At 47.7% G+C, this 15,493-nt stretch overlaps 1 protein-coding gene across 1 annotated transcript; it reads left to right on the plus strand.

The window, feature by feature from the left end:
* Positions 1-268: 268 nt before the first annotated feature.
* Positions 269-8,899, plus strand: NEXMIF (neurite extension and migration factor; the record flags this gene model as incomplete). Its single annotated transcript, XM_084294175.1, has 3 exons — positions 269-386; positions 3,750-8,034; positions 8,722-8,899. Exons 1-3 carry the CDS (start codon positions 311-313, stop codon positions 8,897-8,899), a joined length of 4,539 nt encoding a protein of 1,512 aa, XP_084150301.1. The 5' UTR covers positions 269-310.
* Between the last annotated feature and the right edge of the window lie 6,594 nt (positions 8,900-15,493).

A 15,493-nucleotide genomic window follows, 5' to 3' on the forward strand; every position in this document is an offset into this window, starting at 1 on the left:
CCACCTCCTAAAGGAGGACTTCAGGGAAGGAAATGGGGATATATATCATTTTAACCCTGCTGAAATACATTGGACTTGGCTTTTGGAGTGGAAAAGTGAAAATATGATAGCCTAAATAAATAGCATTTGTCCTCTTAAGCAGGGTGAGGGCAGCATGTAATGTTGTGGGGCTTTTTTTATTGTTGTTATTTTTTATTCATGGTTCCTTGAGCTGATTTTGGGAATTGTACTGACTGTGGTTATGTTTCTGGAAATGTGCAGGTTGGCCAGATGCAGTGGGGCATGGAATGAACAGAAAGAGGTTAAATTGATGGATGACCAACAAGAGCAGGATTGTGCCTCAGAAGACCAAGAAACTATCCTGATTAATGGGGTGAAAGAAAATGGTAAGGAACTTAATTACAGTACATGAGGGAGCAGTGACAACTTGCAAGGCAACTTATTTTCCTAATTCCTTTCGTGTATTTAATTTTAGTGGTTTGCAGGTATCTCCATGATACGGAGCAGTAGGGCAAGTGGGTATTTTCTGCACTCCAGCTATGGTTCTACAGCTTTTGAGGTCTTAACAAGTACTGCTTTGGCCCATGCATATGCATGGTTGGAAATGTTTATGTGCACATGGAGTTTGAATTATGGATTTTAGTTCAGTTTGAATTATGGATTTCAGCTCGGTTTCTTAGGGAAAAAAGTCATAGGAGATTATGCAGCCCCTCTGCTGGGAATCTTCCCCCTCTCTGCAATTACATAAACCAGTCTCAGCCCAGTTTAACTGAGGGTTTTCAGTCCCTACAAACTTAGGGGAAATTAGAGCTTGGGTTACAGACCTGAATTAGCACCCAGTGCTGGGGCAGAGCTTGATGTTTTCATTCTAGGCATTTTTATGGCTAATTTCATGGATTTTTAGAACTTTTGTTGGCCTACAAATCCTGCAATGTGTGCATATAAGCTGGACCCTGCTAGATATCTAGGACTCGGTTCTCTCATGCCGTGCGTGTTCAGATCCTGCTGTCTTACCACCGTGAGGTTTGCCCTAGCGGGAGCGTGTAGAGCCACATGTTGTTCTCATTCATTACCCAAAACCTGGAGCGACTCCAGGCACACGGGTGCCCGTCAGGACCCCGCAACATGTGCTGGTGGCAGGTGAAGCGTACGCTGGCGCTCTCCCGTACGGTGTAATTTTGAAGGTCTCCGTCTTTGCCAGCCCATCTTGCTCATGACTGCACACAGCTGATGGCAGCTGCTGGAGCTACAAGGAGGTTTTCCAGCCGTCTGATCGAGTAGGCAGTGAAATCAGTAAAGACTGGGGTGATTTCTAGAACCCGGTACCACATCCACGAGGTTAAATTAAACAGGACTTAAGAAGAGCTTTAATTAAACATCGTTGTGTAGGAGTTGCTGCCGAATCCAAAGCGGGGAGCTCTCACCAGGTAGCTCTGGTGCCACCATCTCCCTGCTGGTGACATTAGGGCTGGGGCTTCTTGCAGCCTCTCACCCTTGCTACAAATTGGTGCTCGCTGCAGCGGCCGCGGTTAATCCAGGGCAGCCTGCAGGCTGCTGAAATGCACCCTCAGGGACTGGGCTCCTTCTGGAGCTGATTCACGACAGGATGGTGCAGTGTTCTTCTGCTAAAACTGCCCATATGCTTTTGGATGGTTATTGAGTTAAACCTGAAAAAGGCTTTTTTGGTGCTCCAGTATTTTTCTTTTTTTTTTTTAAACAGTGGTCTTTTTAGAGTATTACTTGCTTTGGAGCTTCAATTGATTTTGCGCCTGATTTTAGGACAATGCAGCCCCTGTGAAATCGAGCTTGGGCATTTCTATTTCACAAGAGTGAAGTTTACTTCTGTAACTAAAAAAAAACCACCTGCAGACAGCTTATTTTATATTATAACATCTCTGTGTATGAATGCAGTATTTGAGATTGATTTTGAGCTCTCCACCTCCCTCTTTCTTCGAGTCTTGCAGCATTCACAGATATTCTTTTATCCTCAAATTTTCCATGCTTCCTGTCAGCTCCAAGCTGATTTTTATTTTCTTCTACTTCTAAAGTGGACGTGCACTGGTTAATTTGTTTTGCTGCTTAAGGGAAAAGATACCACCTCTGCATTTCTGATCTAAAAATGGTGGGAGGGACCCAAAACGAGCTGTATTTTGCTTTTTAACCCTTCTCGGGGAGGGAAACAGCACCGATTTCCAACAAGGCAGTCTGTTCGAGCTGCATACAGGCATTGAATTGCATTTCTGATCTGGTGTGTGTACCGCTCGGAAGGTTTGAGAAGCTGGATGGCTCTGACTGTCGCTTGCATGTACTGGCTTAAGTCTTGAACAACAGCTCCGTCCCTGAGGCCTCCGGTAGAATATAACTTGGGGCGGCTTTCGGGATCAGCTCTGGGGGTTTAGGGCAAGCCATGTCACAGCGGAGCGGCCCCACACTGCGTGGCTGGGTGCTCCGTTCCGTCTGTCCCAGATGGATGCGCTCGGGTGGCTTGGCACGCTGTCCTCCTGGTGGGACGGTGCTGTGGTGGCCATCCTCGCAGGGAACAGGCTCACCCATGGGTAGGGTGGCTTTTGGAGCAAATGTCCTTGTCACAGAGGATTGCAGGAGCTACCTAGGTGCCACATCTCTCCGCGTGCCCTGCTCTTGCAGCAGGCTGGTGCTTCAGTGCTTGTCTTCCCCGAATACCCATGTAGGATTCCCAAAATCCTCGTCGTGGGGCCGGGATGTGCTTCTCCACGCTTCCCAGTGCCACGTCAGGTGGGGCTGCCCCTCTGCTGGCACTGAGCGGGGTCTCACTCCACCAACCTGGGGTTTCAGCGAAATGGTCGGCCAGGTAAGCTGTGTGCTGGGACAAAAGCAACAAAAGCTCGAGGCTGGCAGAGGTCTCCGCCTGTTCTGAATGCACGCATTTGTGTGTTTTTATAATGCAGAGATAGCCGAGCGTGTTCATGGATGAAAAGACATTGCATTTCCATGTCAAGGGTCATACCGTCCGCTGAGCCAGGAGTCGGATAAAAGAACATTCATAATTTTACTTTGCCACAAAAGAGTGCCATGAGGCAAAGAAAATTAAAAACCCTTAAATTAAAAAAAATCCTTACGTTATGCAAAAGGCATTTGAAAGATGGGGAACAATGGGAAGAATTGCAAAATCAACAATAATTTTAATAATAATTGCCTTAAACTCTGTGTTTCCTCCTGCTTTCCATCCACAAGGACGAGAAGGCTGCCAGTTTTTTAATCAGCTGTAACTTTGCGACCCTGCAGCAGCAGCGCAGCTCAGGTGCGTGTCAGCTGCAGGTGCTGCAGGAAGGATGTTTTGCTTCTTTAAGAATCTTATTTTTCTATTAATTTTGCCAATGTTAATGGGAACATTTTTATTAGGCTTGTTTTGTTTTTTTAATAACCTTGTCAGATTTGAAAGGCAGTATCCAGGTAACGGTATGTATATTAGGAGGAGAGAACGGATGGTTTTGGTTTTTTAAACATAATCTTGTACCTCTTCCAACTGGCTGCGGGGGGCAGAGTGTTTACCTCGCTGGTTTTCGTACATCACAAAATTAATTAGCTGCACGAGTGGAAGATTGCGATCTTGCGGGGAGGAGCCTGCCGCCTTCCAGGCAGGCGGTGGGGAAGAGACGCCCCCAAAAGCAGGGAGAATGGGAGCGGGGTGACGGGAGCTGCGAGGTTTGTAAACTCTCCTTTTTTTTTCTCTCTCTCCCTTCCCTCCCTCTCTCCTCCCGTCCCTCCAGAGCCACGCGCCCCGGATGGCGAGGAGAGGCCGTGCGGCGACGCCGCCGTCGCCTTCCCGGCCCTGACGGCCGCTCCGAAGGAAGCCCAGGCGTGCCACCGCGCGCTGCCGCCCCTGCCTTCGAAGAAGCCCTGCTCGCTGAGCCCGCCGTCCCCGCTGCGCCTCACCGATGTCCCCGAGCACGCGTCGGACGACTCCTCGGCCCACGCCATCTCCCTCACGTCCTGCGTGACGAAGGGCATGAGCTCCTGGTCGCTGCCGGGCGACTGCGAGAAGGCTCCCTTCAGCATGATGGAGCCCGGAGGCATGTCCGCCCTGACCGGGGACTGCCTGATGCAGCCGAGCCGGACCTGCCTGGGCTGCTTCATTGAATCAAAGGACGGCATTGATGCAGAGCCGGGAATAAGCTTGAAAGTGGGGGATATAAATAGGGATTATGACACCTGTTCGGTCTCTGATATAGGGATTCACTGCATGAGCACAGGAGAAACCATGAGATATGGGGATCAACTGCTTTCAGACCAGCTTTTAAGCTTCCCTATGCATAAATCGAGGGCAGCGGACAAAAGAGATGCAGAAAAATCTGACAGTGATTCAGAGGACCCCACTCAGAAAAATTATTACGAGGGATTACTATTAGACAAATGCAATGGTGAGGAACCCTTACTAACAAATCCCAACCAGGAATGGGGCTATTTTGAATCTTTCATTAGCGAAAGTAAAATTGAGCTGCTTGACCTCTGCTCCAAAAATGAGCTTTCTGTAAATCTGTTTTCTGAGGAAGATGTGGATAATTACATGTTTGATGATGATGATTCGACCTTGGGAAGCGACGTCTGCTCCTTAAAGATCAGATACGAGTCTTTCCAGGACAACGTGCGGGAGAAGACCACCGCCCTACAGGAGGATGCCCAGTTCAACTTCTTCCCCAGCGTCTTTGGCAACTGCACCAAAAGGGACAGCAGGAGCACCCTGAAAAGGGGGCCCGGTGGTGCCGCCGACCCTTCTCAATTCAAGTCTGAGGAAGGCATCATCTGGGGGGAGGAGGAGGAGGATGGCGAGGAAGAGGATGGCGAGGAGGAGGAGAAAGCTGCCTTAAATAAATCTTGCAACAGCACGGAGGTGGTGCAGTACGTGGGCTCCAAAAGGAGCCATTTCTTGGACTCTGTGAATTCCACAGAGGACTCTGGGGAGTTCAGCGATGACAGCACGTGCACGGAGTCCTCCTTCGATGTGCTGCGGGATATAAAGGACTGCAGCCGGTACCTGTCCCGGGACCACTCCAGCTCCTTCATCCAGCAGAACTACGGGCTGCGGGCGAAGAGGAAAGTGCGATACAGCGACGACTACCTGTACGATGTGGACTCCATCGAGAACGAGAAGATCCTGGATAAGAAGGAGTGGCTCCCAGATGGGCCCAAGGAAGAGGATGACGACGAGTGGTGCCCCAAGAAGCGGCGAAAAGTCTCTCGCAAGGAGCCCCCCGTTATCATCAAGTACATCATCATTAACAGGTTTAAAGGGGAGAAGCATATGCTGGTGAAGCTCAGCAAAGTGGATGCCAACGAGACAACTGTTACCCTGAACGAGGAGCTGCTCAGCAAATACGAAAAGCTGGCCCCATTGAAGGGCTTCTGGCAAGAGAGGCAGCAGAGCCGGCTGGATTTGCTCAGATCGTCTCTCTACCACAAGCAGAATTTCTATCTTAACGGCTCAGATGCTTCGTTCCTCCCTCACCCACGGAAGCGAAAATGCAAGCTAGCAAACAGGCACAGGATTCAAAGAATTAAAGCCATTGAGCAGTCAGTGAACAAGCTGGGCTCTTGCTCCTCTGATCACAAGCAGCCTTGCAGCAGTAAGGAGGATGCAGGCCTGAAAGGGCTGCAGGCATTAGCCATCGCCACCCCCAGCTGTGCGAACGGATTACATGTAAATGACATCACGGGCATCGCTGCCGTGAAATGCAAATCGCAGGAACGGGAATACAAGGGGACGGAGAGGAAAGTGCTCCGCAGGATCAAATTCAAAAGTGAAGCCAGGTTGAAATGCAAGAAAATCAAAGCTGCTACCAACACGACGGAGGGCTGCCCGGCGCTGGAAAACCAGGACTCGGCAGCGCGGCTGAAGAACGAAAATGTTCCGTGTGCTTCAGACAGCTCCCGTCTCCCGGAGTGCCATGAGGATAAGATTGCTAAAAATTCTGCTTTCCTACCATCCACCTCCTCTTCAGACAAGCCTCTGCCATCTGCTAATATCACCACCAATGTACCCCTGATCCCCGGAGGCTATCTGCAGACACTGTTAGACGCTTCGGATTTGTCGAGCAGCACCGGCATCTCGTACTTCACCCAGCACCCCTCCGAGCAGCAGCACCCGCTCCCCAGCATCGTCCCCGCAGACAAGCCGTTCGCCGGCCTGCAGCCGTCGCAGAGCTGCGTGCTGTCCCCGCCGTCCGAGTCTGAGCTGCAGCAGTCCCCCGGCCACCTGGAGATGGAGCAGAGCAGCTTCGGCAGCGTGTGGCCGGCGAGCAAAGCTGCCGGCAGCAACCGGCAGGAATTTGCCGGAGAGCTGCGGGAGGCCGCAGCGCTGTCGGGAGAGTTCGGCGGTGCCGCGGGCACCGACGGCCTCCCGGCCTCCGGCTACCCTCCGGTCAATCTGAATAGCAGCAAACTGCTCTACCAAAAAAATTACATGCCGGATAGCCAACAAGTGCAGTCTGATGATTCTTATCAGTCGTGTCATTTTAATAATGGAGAGGGGCGCTTTCATTTCCAGCGAGGTACACTAAGTACAGATGATGGCAGACTCATTAGTTTTGATTCAGTGGGTTCATTGTCAGTTAGTTCTAGCAATTATAGTTCTTTAAGTTTAAAGTCTTGCGAAAAGGACGGCGAGGATGATATTAATGACGATTTCTTGGCCCACTGCAGTCCCAAGCTAGTGATCCAGCAAAGCATAGATGAAATCACCCCTTTGAAGGAGTCCACGGACCTTTTAGACATTTCCAACTTCACACCCGATAAGTTCCGCCAGTCGTCGCTTTCGGAGATGTCCCCTCCAGACACTCCCAACCTTTCCCCACAGATAGCCGGCTCCGACACCAAACCCCTGGGCACCCTGAAGGGCTTCCCGGAGAGCGCCCAGGCCGCTCTGAGCAGCTCCGAGAAGGTCAAGTGGAACTGCGGGGTCCTGCAGACCGAGGATCAGGCAGATAATGGGTTTACTTTAAATAATCACCAGTTTCAGTTCCATATGTTCAACGATGAAGATTCTGTCAGCCTTCTTGAAAAAAGTCCGTGCTTGTCAACATTTAATGAGCCATCTGGTCAAATTAGCACCAATAGCAAAGTGTCGAAATCTAAGAGGAAAAGTTCATCCAGCAAGAATGTGGGTACAAACCAAAGTTCTTCCCAGAAAACCACCAGGAAAAAATCTCCCAAAACCAACAAAGGCGCTGAGAAGCCCCCAGGGAAGAACTCCAGGCAGGCCCCCAGATCCACCAGGAAGGGGAAGAACGCGGCGGGCCTCAATGGCGAGAAGGCCCAAGCGGGTGGCAGCAGAGCCGTCACCCAGCTTGCCGGCCCGGCCTTGGTGGCCAAGGGGCTTGCCGATGGCGTTCAGCATTGTGGCCCGGCCGCCGGGAAGCTGGGCAAGCACAATGGGCTGGCTGGAGAGTGGGCGCTGGGGAAGGATGGAGGCACGGGCTGGTCGGAAACGGGCCTGGGGAACACCACCGGCCTGCTGGATGACGACCAGAGGGAGTTCGAGGAGCCCTCCAACATCTTGTCCAACATCGCCTCGGGGATGGCGGACGTCCAGAGGTTCATGATGGCCTCCATCGAGCCCTTGTGGGGGCCCGTCGGCCACAACAGCGTGCCAGACATATTCCGGTCGCCCGAGTCGAACAGCCTGAAACTGAAAACCCTTAAAATTCTGGCAGGGACGCCCCAGGAGTCGAAGAAGAAGGCGAACGGCGGCTCGCCGGGAACGGCGAAGAACCACAAGTCGAACAACAAGGGCTCAAGCAAAAACGGCAAAGCTGCCGCCTGCGACCCTGGTCGCCCCAACTGTTCAACTGGGTACAATACAGACATTCACTCTCCCTTTTTTGATAAAAACTATAGTAACCTGAGCACTTTAGGCAATAACGGACCTACCCATAAAAAACTGTACCGTCATAAATCGAGTTCTAAATCACTGAGGGATGAGAACTGTAAAATAAAGCGAACAGACCGCGAACAGACCCATAAGGACCCACCTGTGACAGCTTCTTTTGAGAAACTGAGGTAATGCTGCACCAAACTGGCTGGAATGCCCCTTTAACTTTCCTACTACCTGCTAAGCCCGCTGTTCCTCATTTTTTCCTTCCTGAAAGCAAAAGTTGCATGAAAAAGACATTCCCCTTTTACAGTTTTGGTTGTTTATTTTTTTTGTTGTTGGTTTTTGGGGGTTTTGGTTTTTTATTTTTTTTATTCTTTTTTTTTTTTTTTTTTAAATGCATGAAAATAATTATTACTTGCAAGCTACCTAAAAGAATGACCAATTTTCTGGCTTGGCTGGGGTTAAAAAAAACTAACAAGGCTACTCTTTTCTGCTGTTTGGCTTCTTCAGTTTTTAATTACTTATTTATTGGGGGAAATACAAAACAAAATGATTACATGCTCTTTTTAATGATTTTGCAAAGGAAAGACTTTTTTTTGAACATTTTGTAAAAAATAAAACACAAAAAAGAGGTTATGCATCCAAAAGCCAAGATCTCTAAACTAAAGGCTCTTTAGTTTGAAAATGAAAACTCATTCATAATTGAGCTTCATGTGGCAATTTTGAGTGCTTTCTAGCCCCCTCTGCTGTTTATCTCCTAACCTGCATCATAAAGCTTCATCTCCTGTGTCAGAGTTTAGCGCATTTGATCCTGTCGTGGTGACTCCACACGAGCTAACTAAGATGGCATAAAATGTTTGGTTTTTCTGCAGGGAATCAGACTCCATTCTTCTTAAAGCAGAAACAACATTTTTGGTTTTTCCTGTATTTGAAGAAGAGACTCCCTTTTCTAGAAAAAAGACGTTTGATGTTTGTTTCTTTTTTCCGTTTGTTTTTTTCATTTGTTTCTTTCGAAATATGCCTTGTGGTATGTTGAAATGTAAGTGCTGAAATGAAGAGTTTGAAATTGTGGGAATTTATTATTTGAAAGCGAACCTAATCTGGTATTCTCTGTGAAAGACTGTTTTAAAAGTCATACTGTTGTACAGTAGTTTATGCACTATTACCCACAACAACAAAAAATTGTGCCAAACTATGAACAAGTGACTGTATTGTATATATTTTTACTTCTCTATCAACATTGGGTTGTGAGTGTTTTCTGCAGCTATGCCTTTTGATTTTACTAGAAACATTCCAGTTAAGTACTAACCACCCCCTTTGAAAGCACCTGTAACTCACGATGAAAACAATATTGTTCACTTATACAACTTACCAAAAGTTTTATGGACATGACTAAAAGTGTGCCAAATTTACTTACCTCATTTCATGGATTCACCCTGTGGTTTAAAGCTCATAAAGGAAAAAAGAAAAAAAAAAAAAGGAAAAAAAAAAAAAAAGGAAAAAATACAAAGAAAAAAGGAACTTTGAAACCGATGCTGGGAAATTGTATTGTCCTCTCTTTAAAACCATGAGCAGAAAAACATAATGGTGAAATGTTGAGTTTCATTATAGGAGAGAGTTGAAATGGTGGAGGAGTTCAGAAAACCACTCCAGGTAAGTCTGACAGGAACTCGAGTGTCTGCATCTAGAGACTACGAAACAGCTGCTTTTCAAGTGTCTGTTTTCTTAAAGCAAAACCTGTAGCTGAAGAGCATTTGAAATGCAAAGTTACATTGCTAATTCTTTGTATCTCAGTTTTATATATTTTATAATAACCTGGGATAAATTCTAAAATAGTTATAAAAATGGAACTAATATGTTTCATACATTTATTGCTATTTACTTTTACTTTGAGTAGTTTCTTAAATATTTTTGATGCAGAGCCTGTCAAAAGTGCTCTCATATCATAGCTTTGGTGTTTCCTAAATGTCTAACCTTGCAATGCCAATATAGTTTGAAATTTTGAAAGCAAAATCATTAGTTTTAAATACAGCTCTGAGCCTTTCCTTTGATTCAGTTCGTAGTGTAAGGAAGAAACCAGAACTATTGGTGATCTCACCAATCAGGGCCGGATCATACATGACTGGACTTTATTAGACAGCGTTAAGTATTGAATGCTAAATGTATTATCAAAAGGCCTTATTTGTAACCCTACTCACCACACCCTCGCCCTCCAGGAAAATAACAAAAAACAACAACAACAACAAAAAATAATCATCTCTTTTCCTTGTGCAACTGAGAGCCTGTGCATTTTGCTGCTGACTTCTTATGAAACCTTGATATGCAAGAGACCTGCTAGCTGGGAGCTGCTGGGACCGGAGGGGTGTGAGGCTTGGACACGCTTATGCAATAGGAAGGGGTGAGGAAGAGGAGCCTTAATACAGCCGGACAGATCGCTGCCGTGCCCGCGGGCGCAGGGGCGGTGTGTTTCACAGAGGACACGGCTAGACTCAGTTCTCTGTCCAAGCAGGTCATTTCCAGCCCGTGCCAAAGGCAAAGCACCAGGAATGGCTGAACAGGCGATGTAAGTTCACTTAGCAAAAAAGCAGAGCAATTCTCATTGACCACTTGGAATCGAGACGGAGTCGCCAAGTGTCGAATTGGCATCAAAATGTTCCCAGCAGATTCTCAGATCTTGAGGGCCAGCAGTCCCAACGAGAGAGCATGGCACGGTAATGCACTGTATTGAACAGGTGAAGTAAGCACGGCCGCTGCTGCCCAGAGCAAGGCGCTCTGGGGACGGCTGGTGCATGGGTGGATTGGGAGATGCTCAGGATCCAGGAGACGAGCGCTGTGCTGGGACTCCATCCCTGGGTGTTTGGCTTTCCCCCACCACACTGCTCTCCCTTACATCCCCCCGGAGCCGTCTTTTCCATCCGTAGTGTCACCCAAGTTTACAAGTCCCGAATGTGTTCGTCCAGCCAATTTTTGGGGAGCTCGTCCTGTGTGCCAAAGGGCGAGGAGCTGCTGGCTCCGTGTTTTGGGATGTGCGGGCTGCTGCTCCTATGGAGACAGGTCAGGCCTGGAGCTGGGACGCGGCACGTCCCTTCTGCTGACCCAGAACCATCCTTTGAAAGCACATTTCCATTGGCCCATGCTGTGTTCTTCATGCTGAACCTTTTAACTGTGTGGTCCATAAATCGAAAAATGATAAAGTACCTTGTACTGAAACAGATAGCAATATTTATTGCATTCGAGAAATGTGCAATAGGGCGTGAATATAAGGTATAAAACATATTGTATGTTGAAAACCCAGGAGTAACCCGACTGCCGGAGGTTTCAGGACACTGTTGGTCACAAATGCCAGCTGCCTTCCTTGTTTTTCTCCTCTCAGTCCTGCTGCTCCAATTTCTCTGCCATCTCCAGTTGTCATCCCGCATCCTTCCCCAAAATTTCTGACCGTGGAAATTTTAGAGACCCCCCAATCCCGCACAGAGCAACTCTGGCCTTTCTCTGTCTCTGCAGAAGTTATCCCCCTGCTGTCTGCTCTCACACTACCAACAAAGGGTGACTACCTTGAGCCAAACATCAGTCATCCCCTTTCGGCCCTTATCTCCACCTGCCTGTCACTACCTCAAGATTTTAATCACTTCCACTTTTGCCTCATTCCTTGCCATATAAACTCGTTTTGTCTGTTTCCCTTTCTTGTCAGGATTGTTGAATTTTTGTTTCTCCCAGCCACGGGGATGTCTCATGCATGCCCTGCCCACTATCCAGCACCCCGTGGGCTCCCCGTGTCACCCCATGCTGACTTTGCCTTTTTCCCATCCCCAAATTCGTCATCTTCTCTGATCCCGGTGCACGTCAGCCATCTTCTTGTCAGACTCCTGGCTGTTCAGGGTGATTAATTCAAGCCGCACAAAGATGTTTATTCTGCAGCATCCCTTAAGATGTCTTTTCTACTTGATCTCGCCCCACTCCTGCTGTAGAGGCATCGTGCGGAAGGACCCTGATGTGGTCGCGCTCTCCTCTCGAACTGCGCCGTGCTGGCACGCTGCAGTCGGGCGAGTTACAATCAGCAGCAAAATTAAAAAACAGCCGCCTGCAAAGGACGGTCGTGAAAACGGGCTGAGATCAGACCAAGCCAGGGCAGTTTAACACGACCCTCCTTCGGGGAATACGTAGCGAGGGCGACGTCCTCCCAAAAGAAACCTGACGGCGAGCCGGCAGCAGCCAGCCCGACCCCGAAGGCCGCAGTTTTGCTGGAGGTACTTGCATATAGAGGTTTTGTAAATAGAAAACTATCACTGATGGGGATTCAAGTAATCATTTGAAAAATAAAAATAAAAACTTGATCAGGTTTACATGTTGCTTTTTTATTATTTTTTTTAACATAAGACTTGTTGGAGAATCACGGATTACGGACCAGGTTTAGCGAGGTATTTGGTGGAGGGAGGCGAGCGGTGCTGCGCAGCTCTGTCCGGAGAGGAAAGCTGGTTGTTTTAATTTATTTTATTTTTAAAAAAACATTACAGCTCCAATGAGCCAGGAACCAAAATAGAGACGTTCTAAGCATTTTAATCCCATACCTGTCGGACCATATTCTTTCAGCGAGGGCTCAATCTAGCAAAGCACTTGGGCAGGAGCGCCCGCTGCCGGGGCCACCGCTCGCCCGGGTGCTTTCCTGGAGCGCAGCCTGGCCCCGGCACGAGCCGAGAGAAAACTCCATTGAAGTCAGTGTAAGTGAGAAGAGGATCAGGTGCATGGACTTCAGTCGGTGCAGGATCAGGCCCTTGGTCTTACTTTCTCAACTCGGTGTGTTGGACTTTGCCTATGCAGCTCCCAGGGAGTCCGGTGGAAGTTGCATGGTTCAAGGCGCTGACATCTATTTGAGAATGTGCCTCTTTATCTCTTCAGCGTGTAAAATAATGCAAAAAAAAATAATAATAATATATAGAATAAACAAAGTACAATGTCTGTGGTAGAAGCAAGGCTTTTCAAATCTGTTTCTCAGGTAAACAAGTGACACTAATGACAGTGGAGTAACAGCCATCTAAGGGAATTCGGATCTAGAAAAGGAGGATGCCCTCCATCCCGCAGGATACTTGGGTTGCCAGACACGTTTACTGAGCCTTTGAACACTTGGTGCAAAAGGAAACAAGAAATAAAATTTGTATTCACCGCTACCCTTCGATAGATAGGAGAAAAAAAAAAAAAAGAAAAAAAGAAAAAAAAAAGTTTCAAAAGCACAAAGGGAAGACTTTAAAATAAAATAAATGAAAAAAGAAAAAAAAAATATTCCAGTTAAACTCCTTTTGTCTTTTACTCCCCGTGGGAAGCAGGGTAGGAATCGAAGGAGATGCTCTGTTTCGCTGCCCGCAGCGCTGGCTGTGGCCGTTCTGACTGCTGCCTACAGAGATTTGAATGTACTGCTCCTTGAGTTAACTTCCATAGAACTAGAGGCACCTCGCGAGTAAGTTGCTACTGTTTTATGGTGCTAAAGAAAACTTTTATCCCCCCTCGAGCATTTAAGGAATATTAAATGGCCCTTTTTATGAATGTAACATATCCATTTCTGTTTAACATTTTACACTGCAATTTTAACATGTTTGGAAATTATTTGCCTTTTTCTTTTAGAATAAGCTTTATAAATATTCTGTAGAGTCAATTGAAGTATAATTCTTAAGGATCACTCTAAGACGCCTACAAAATCTTGTATATTTTTAAGTGTGCCAATTTGTAAAATATTTTGTAAGTGTATATTTTTCTTAGAAAAGTGCTGTGAAGTGTTTGTATGTGTGAGGTTTCCCTTTTTTTGCACCTTCGGGTGTTAATAAAAGGATGTATACTTAAAAGTTTCTGGTTTTAAAAACCAAAATACAAAGAAAAAAATTAAACTTTTGTTGGGAATTTTGTAATAAAAAGAAATGTTGTGAAAGAGTGTAGTGATATTGTGTAAAGGAAACTGGAAAATTTGTGAGCGCTTTGCTGTTTTATAGATCCTCTTGTAAATTATTCTTGTAATATTTTTGGTTTTGTTGTTCTTGTTGCAAAGGTTTTAAATATTTGTGACTGACTCTGTATGGTGAAAATGTCATATTGTTAACTTGCTGAGTTTTGTTATATTGTTTATGGAATAAATAAAAAAATTTAAAATCTCATTTTAAGATCATGTATGAAGAAGAAATTAAAACTGCCGTTTATTGAATATTAGGAATCGTTTCTTTAAACAAATTGCTGCCACCTGAAACAACCAAGTGACAGTCCTGCCGCCCCTCACACACGCACTCCTGATTGCAGCCCTCCTGCTTAATTGGGCTCACGTTAATTGCGTTAGAGATGAGGGGTGTGACAGTGGATGGGAAGTGGGAAAAGTGCCCATGTGGCTTTTGCTTCTTTGTCTCTGGCTTCTTCCAGTGAGAAGTGGGCACTGGGGGCACTGGGTTTTTGTCGCGGGCAGCTCTGCTGGGGCAGGCGTTCCTGCAGGATGGGGATGCTGCGGGCTTGGTCTTCGGGGCCTCGTGGGAATTGGAGGTGACAAAACATCGCTGTTCCTTTCCTGAGTGATGGGAACAGCGGGGCGAGGGCTCTCCAAGCTCTCCACCTGCAGAAATTGGGGCACGGCGCCGTGGGGAGGGGGACCCTGGATCAGCGGTGATCCTGGAGAGCCGTCACAAATGTTTTCCAAATCCTGGGCAGCGTCGGATCAGCGCACCCCAAAGCCTGCTGCTGGGCTTCAGCTCCTGCTGTGAGTATGGAGAAACCACCCAGGGAGTTGGGGACACAGCTGGGGATGTGCTGGGGTGCTGCTGGGCACAGCAGCGAGCACCCACAAAACACCAGGCAGCCAAATGCAACCGCTCACTGAGATGAAAAGGTTTTCTCCATCTTCCCCAGCGCAAGGCAGCAGAGTTGCTCTTTCAGTTTCCACCCCCTAAGTCCCAATGGGATGGGCATTTCTTGGGAAATACCCAATTTCTCCGGTTTTCTCGTAGCAGCAGTTTCTCCTGTGTGGGGAGGGCAGCACCAGGAAACCTCACTGCAGCACTTAGGCTGCTCCATGAAGTGACTGTGTTGCTTTAGGAGTTCCTCTGCTGCCTTCACAGGCTGTTTTGTAGAGACTTTAATTTGTTGATTTTTATTTATTTATATTTATTTTTTTTAATTAGCCTGCTGGAGATGCGATGTAAGCAGAACGAATGCCCCAGTGAGCCCACTGAGCGTCTCGGGAGCAAATCACGTTTGTGAAGCTGCATCTGACTGGGCTGATGCGTGGGGTGCTGCTCAAGGCAGGACTGCCAGGTAAGGGCTTTGGGGAGCCAGGAGCAGTGCTGCAGAGCAGCACCCAGTGCCCACTGCTACGTCCCTGCCGTGGGGACCACAGGGCTTGGCGTGGGGAGGGTGGCACGGCCGGACAGATGGGCTGGTGGGGCAACCTGGGGCTCAGCCTGGACAGGAGGCTTGCTTCTGATGTGCAGGGGAGCTGCTTTTTTTGCCAGGAAAGCTGCTTTTGCTGTGCAGATCCCTCTGGAGTTAGAGCAGGGTGAGGGCAGAGGTGGGCACGGAGCAAATGGGGATGGGCAGGGGAACCTCAGCAGCACTGCGCCGAGCAGGAGACAAAGTGCCCGGCTGCGAAGGGCAGATGAGGGTTAAAATCACTGCCAC

Source organism: Netta rufina (genome assembly GCF_964035555.1).
Source record: "Netta rufina genome assembly, chromosome: 12".
Classification (NCBI taxonomy): domain Eukaryota; kingdom Metazoa; phylum Chordata; class Aves; order Anseriformes; family Anatidae; genus Netta; species Netta rufina.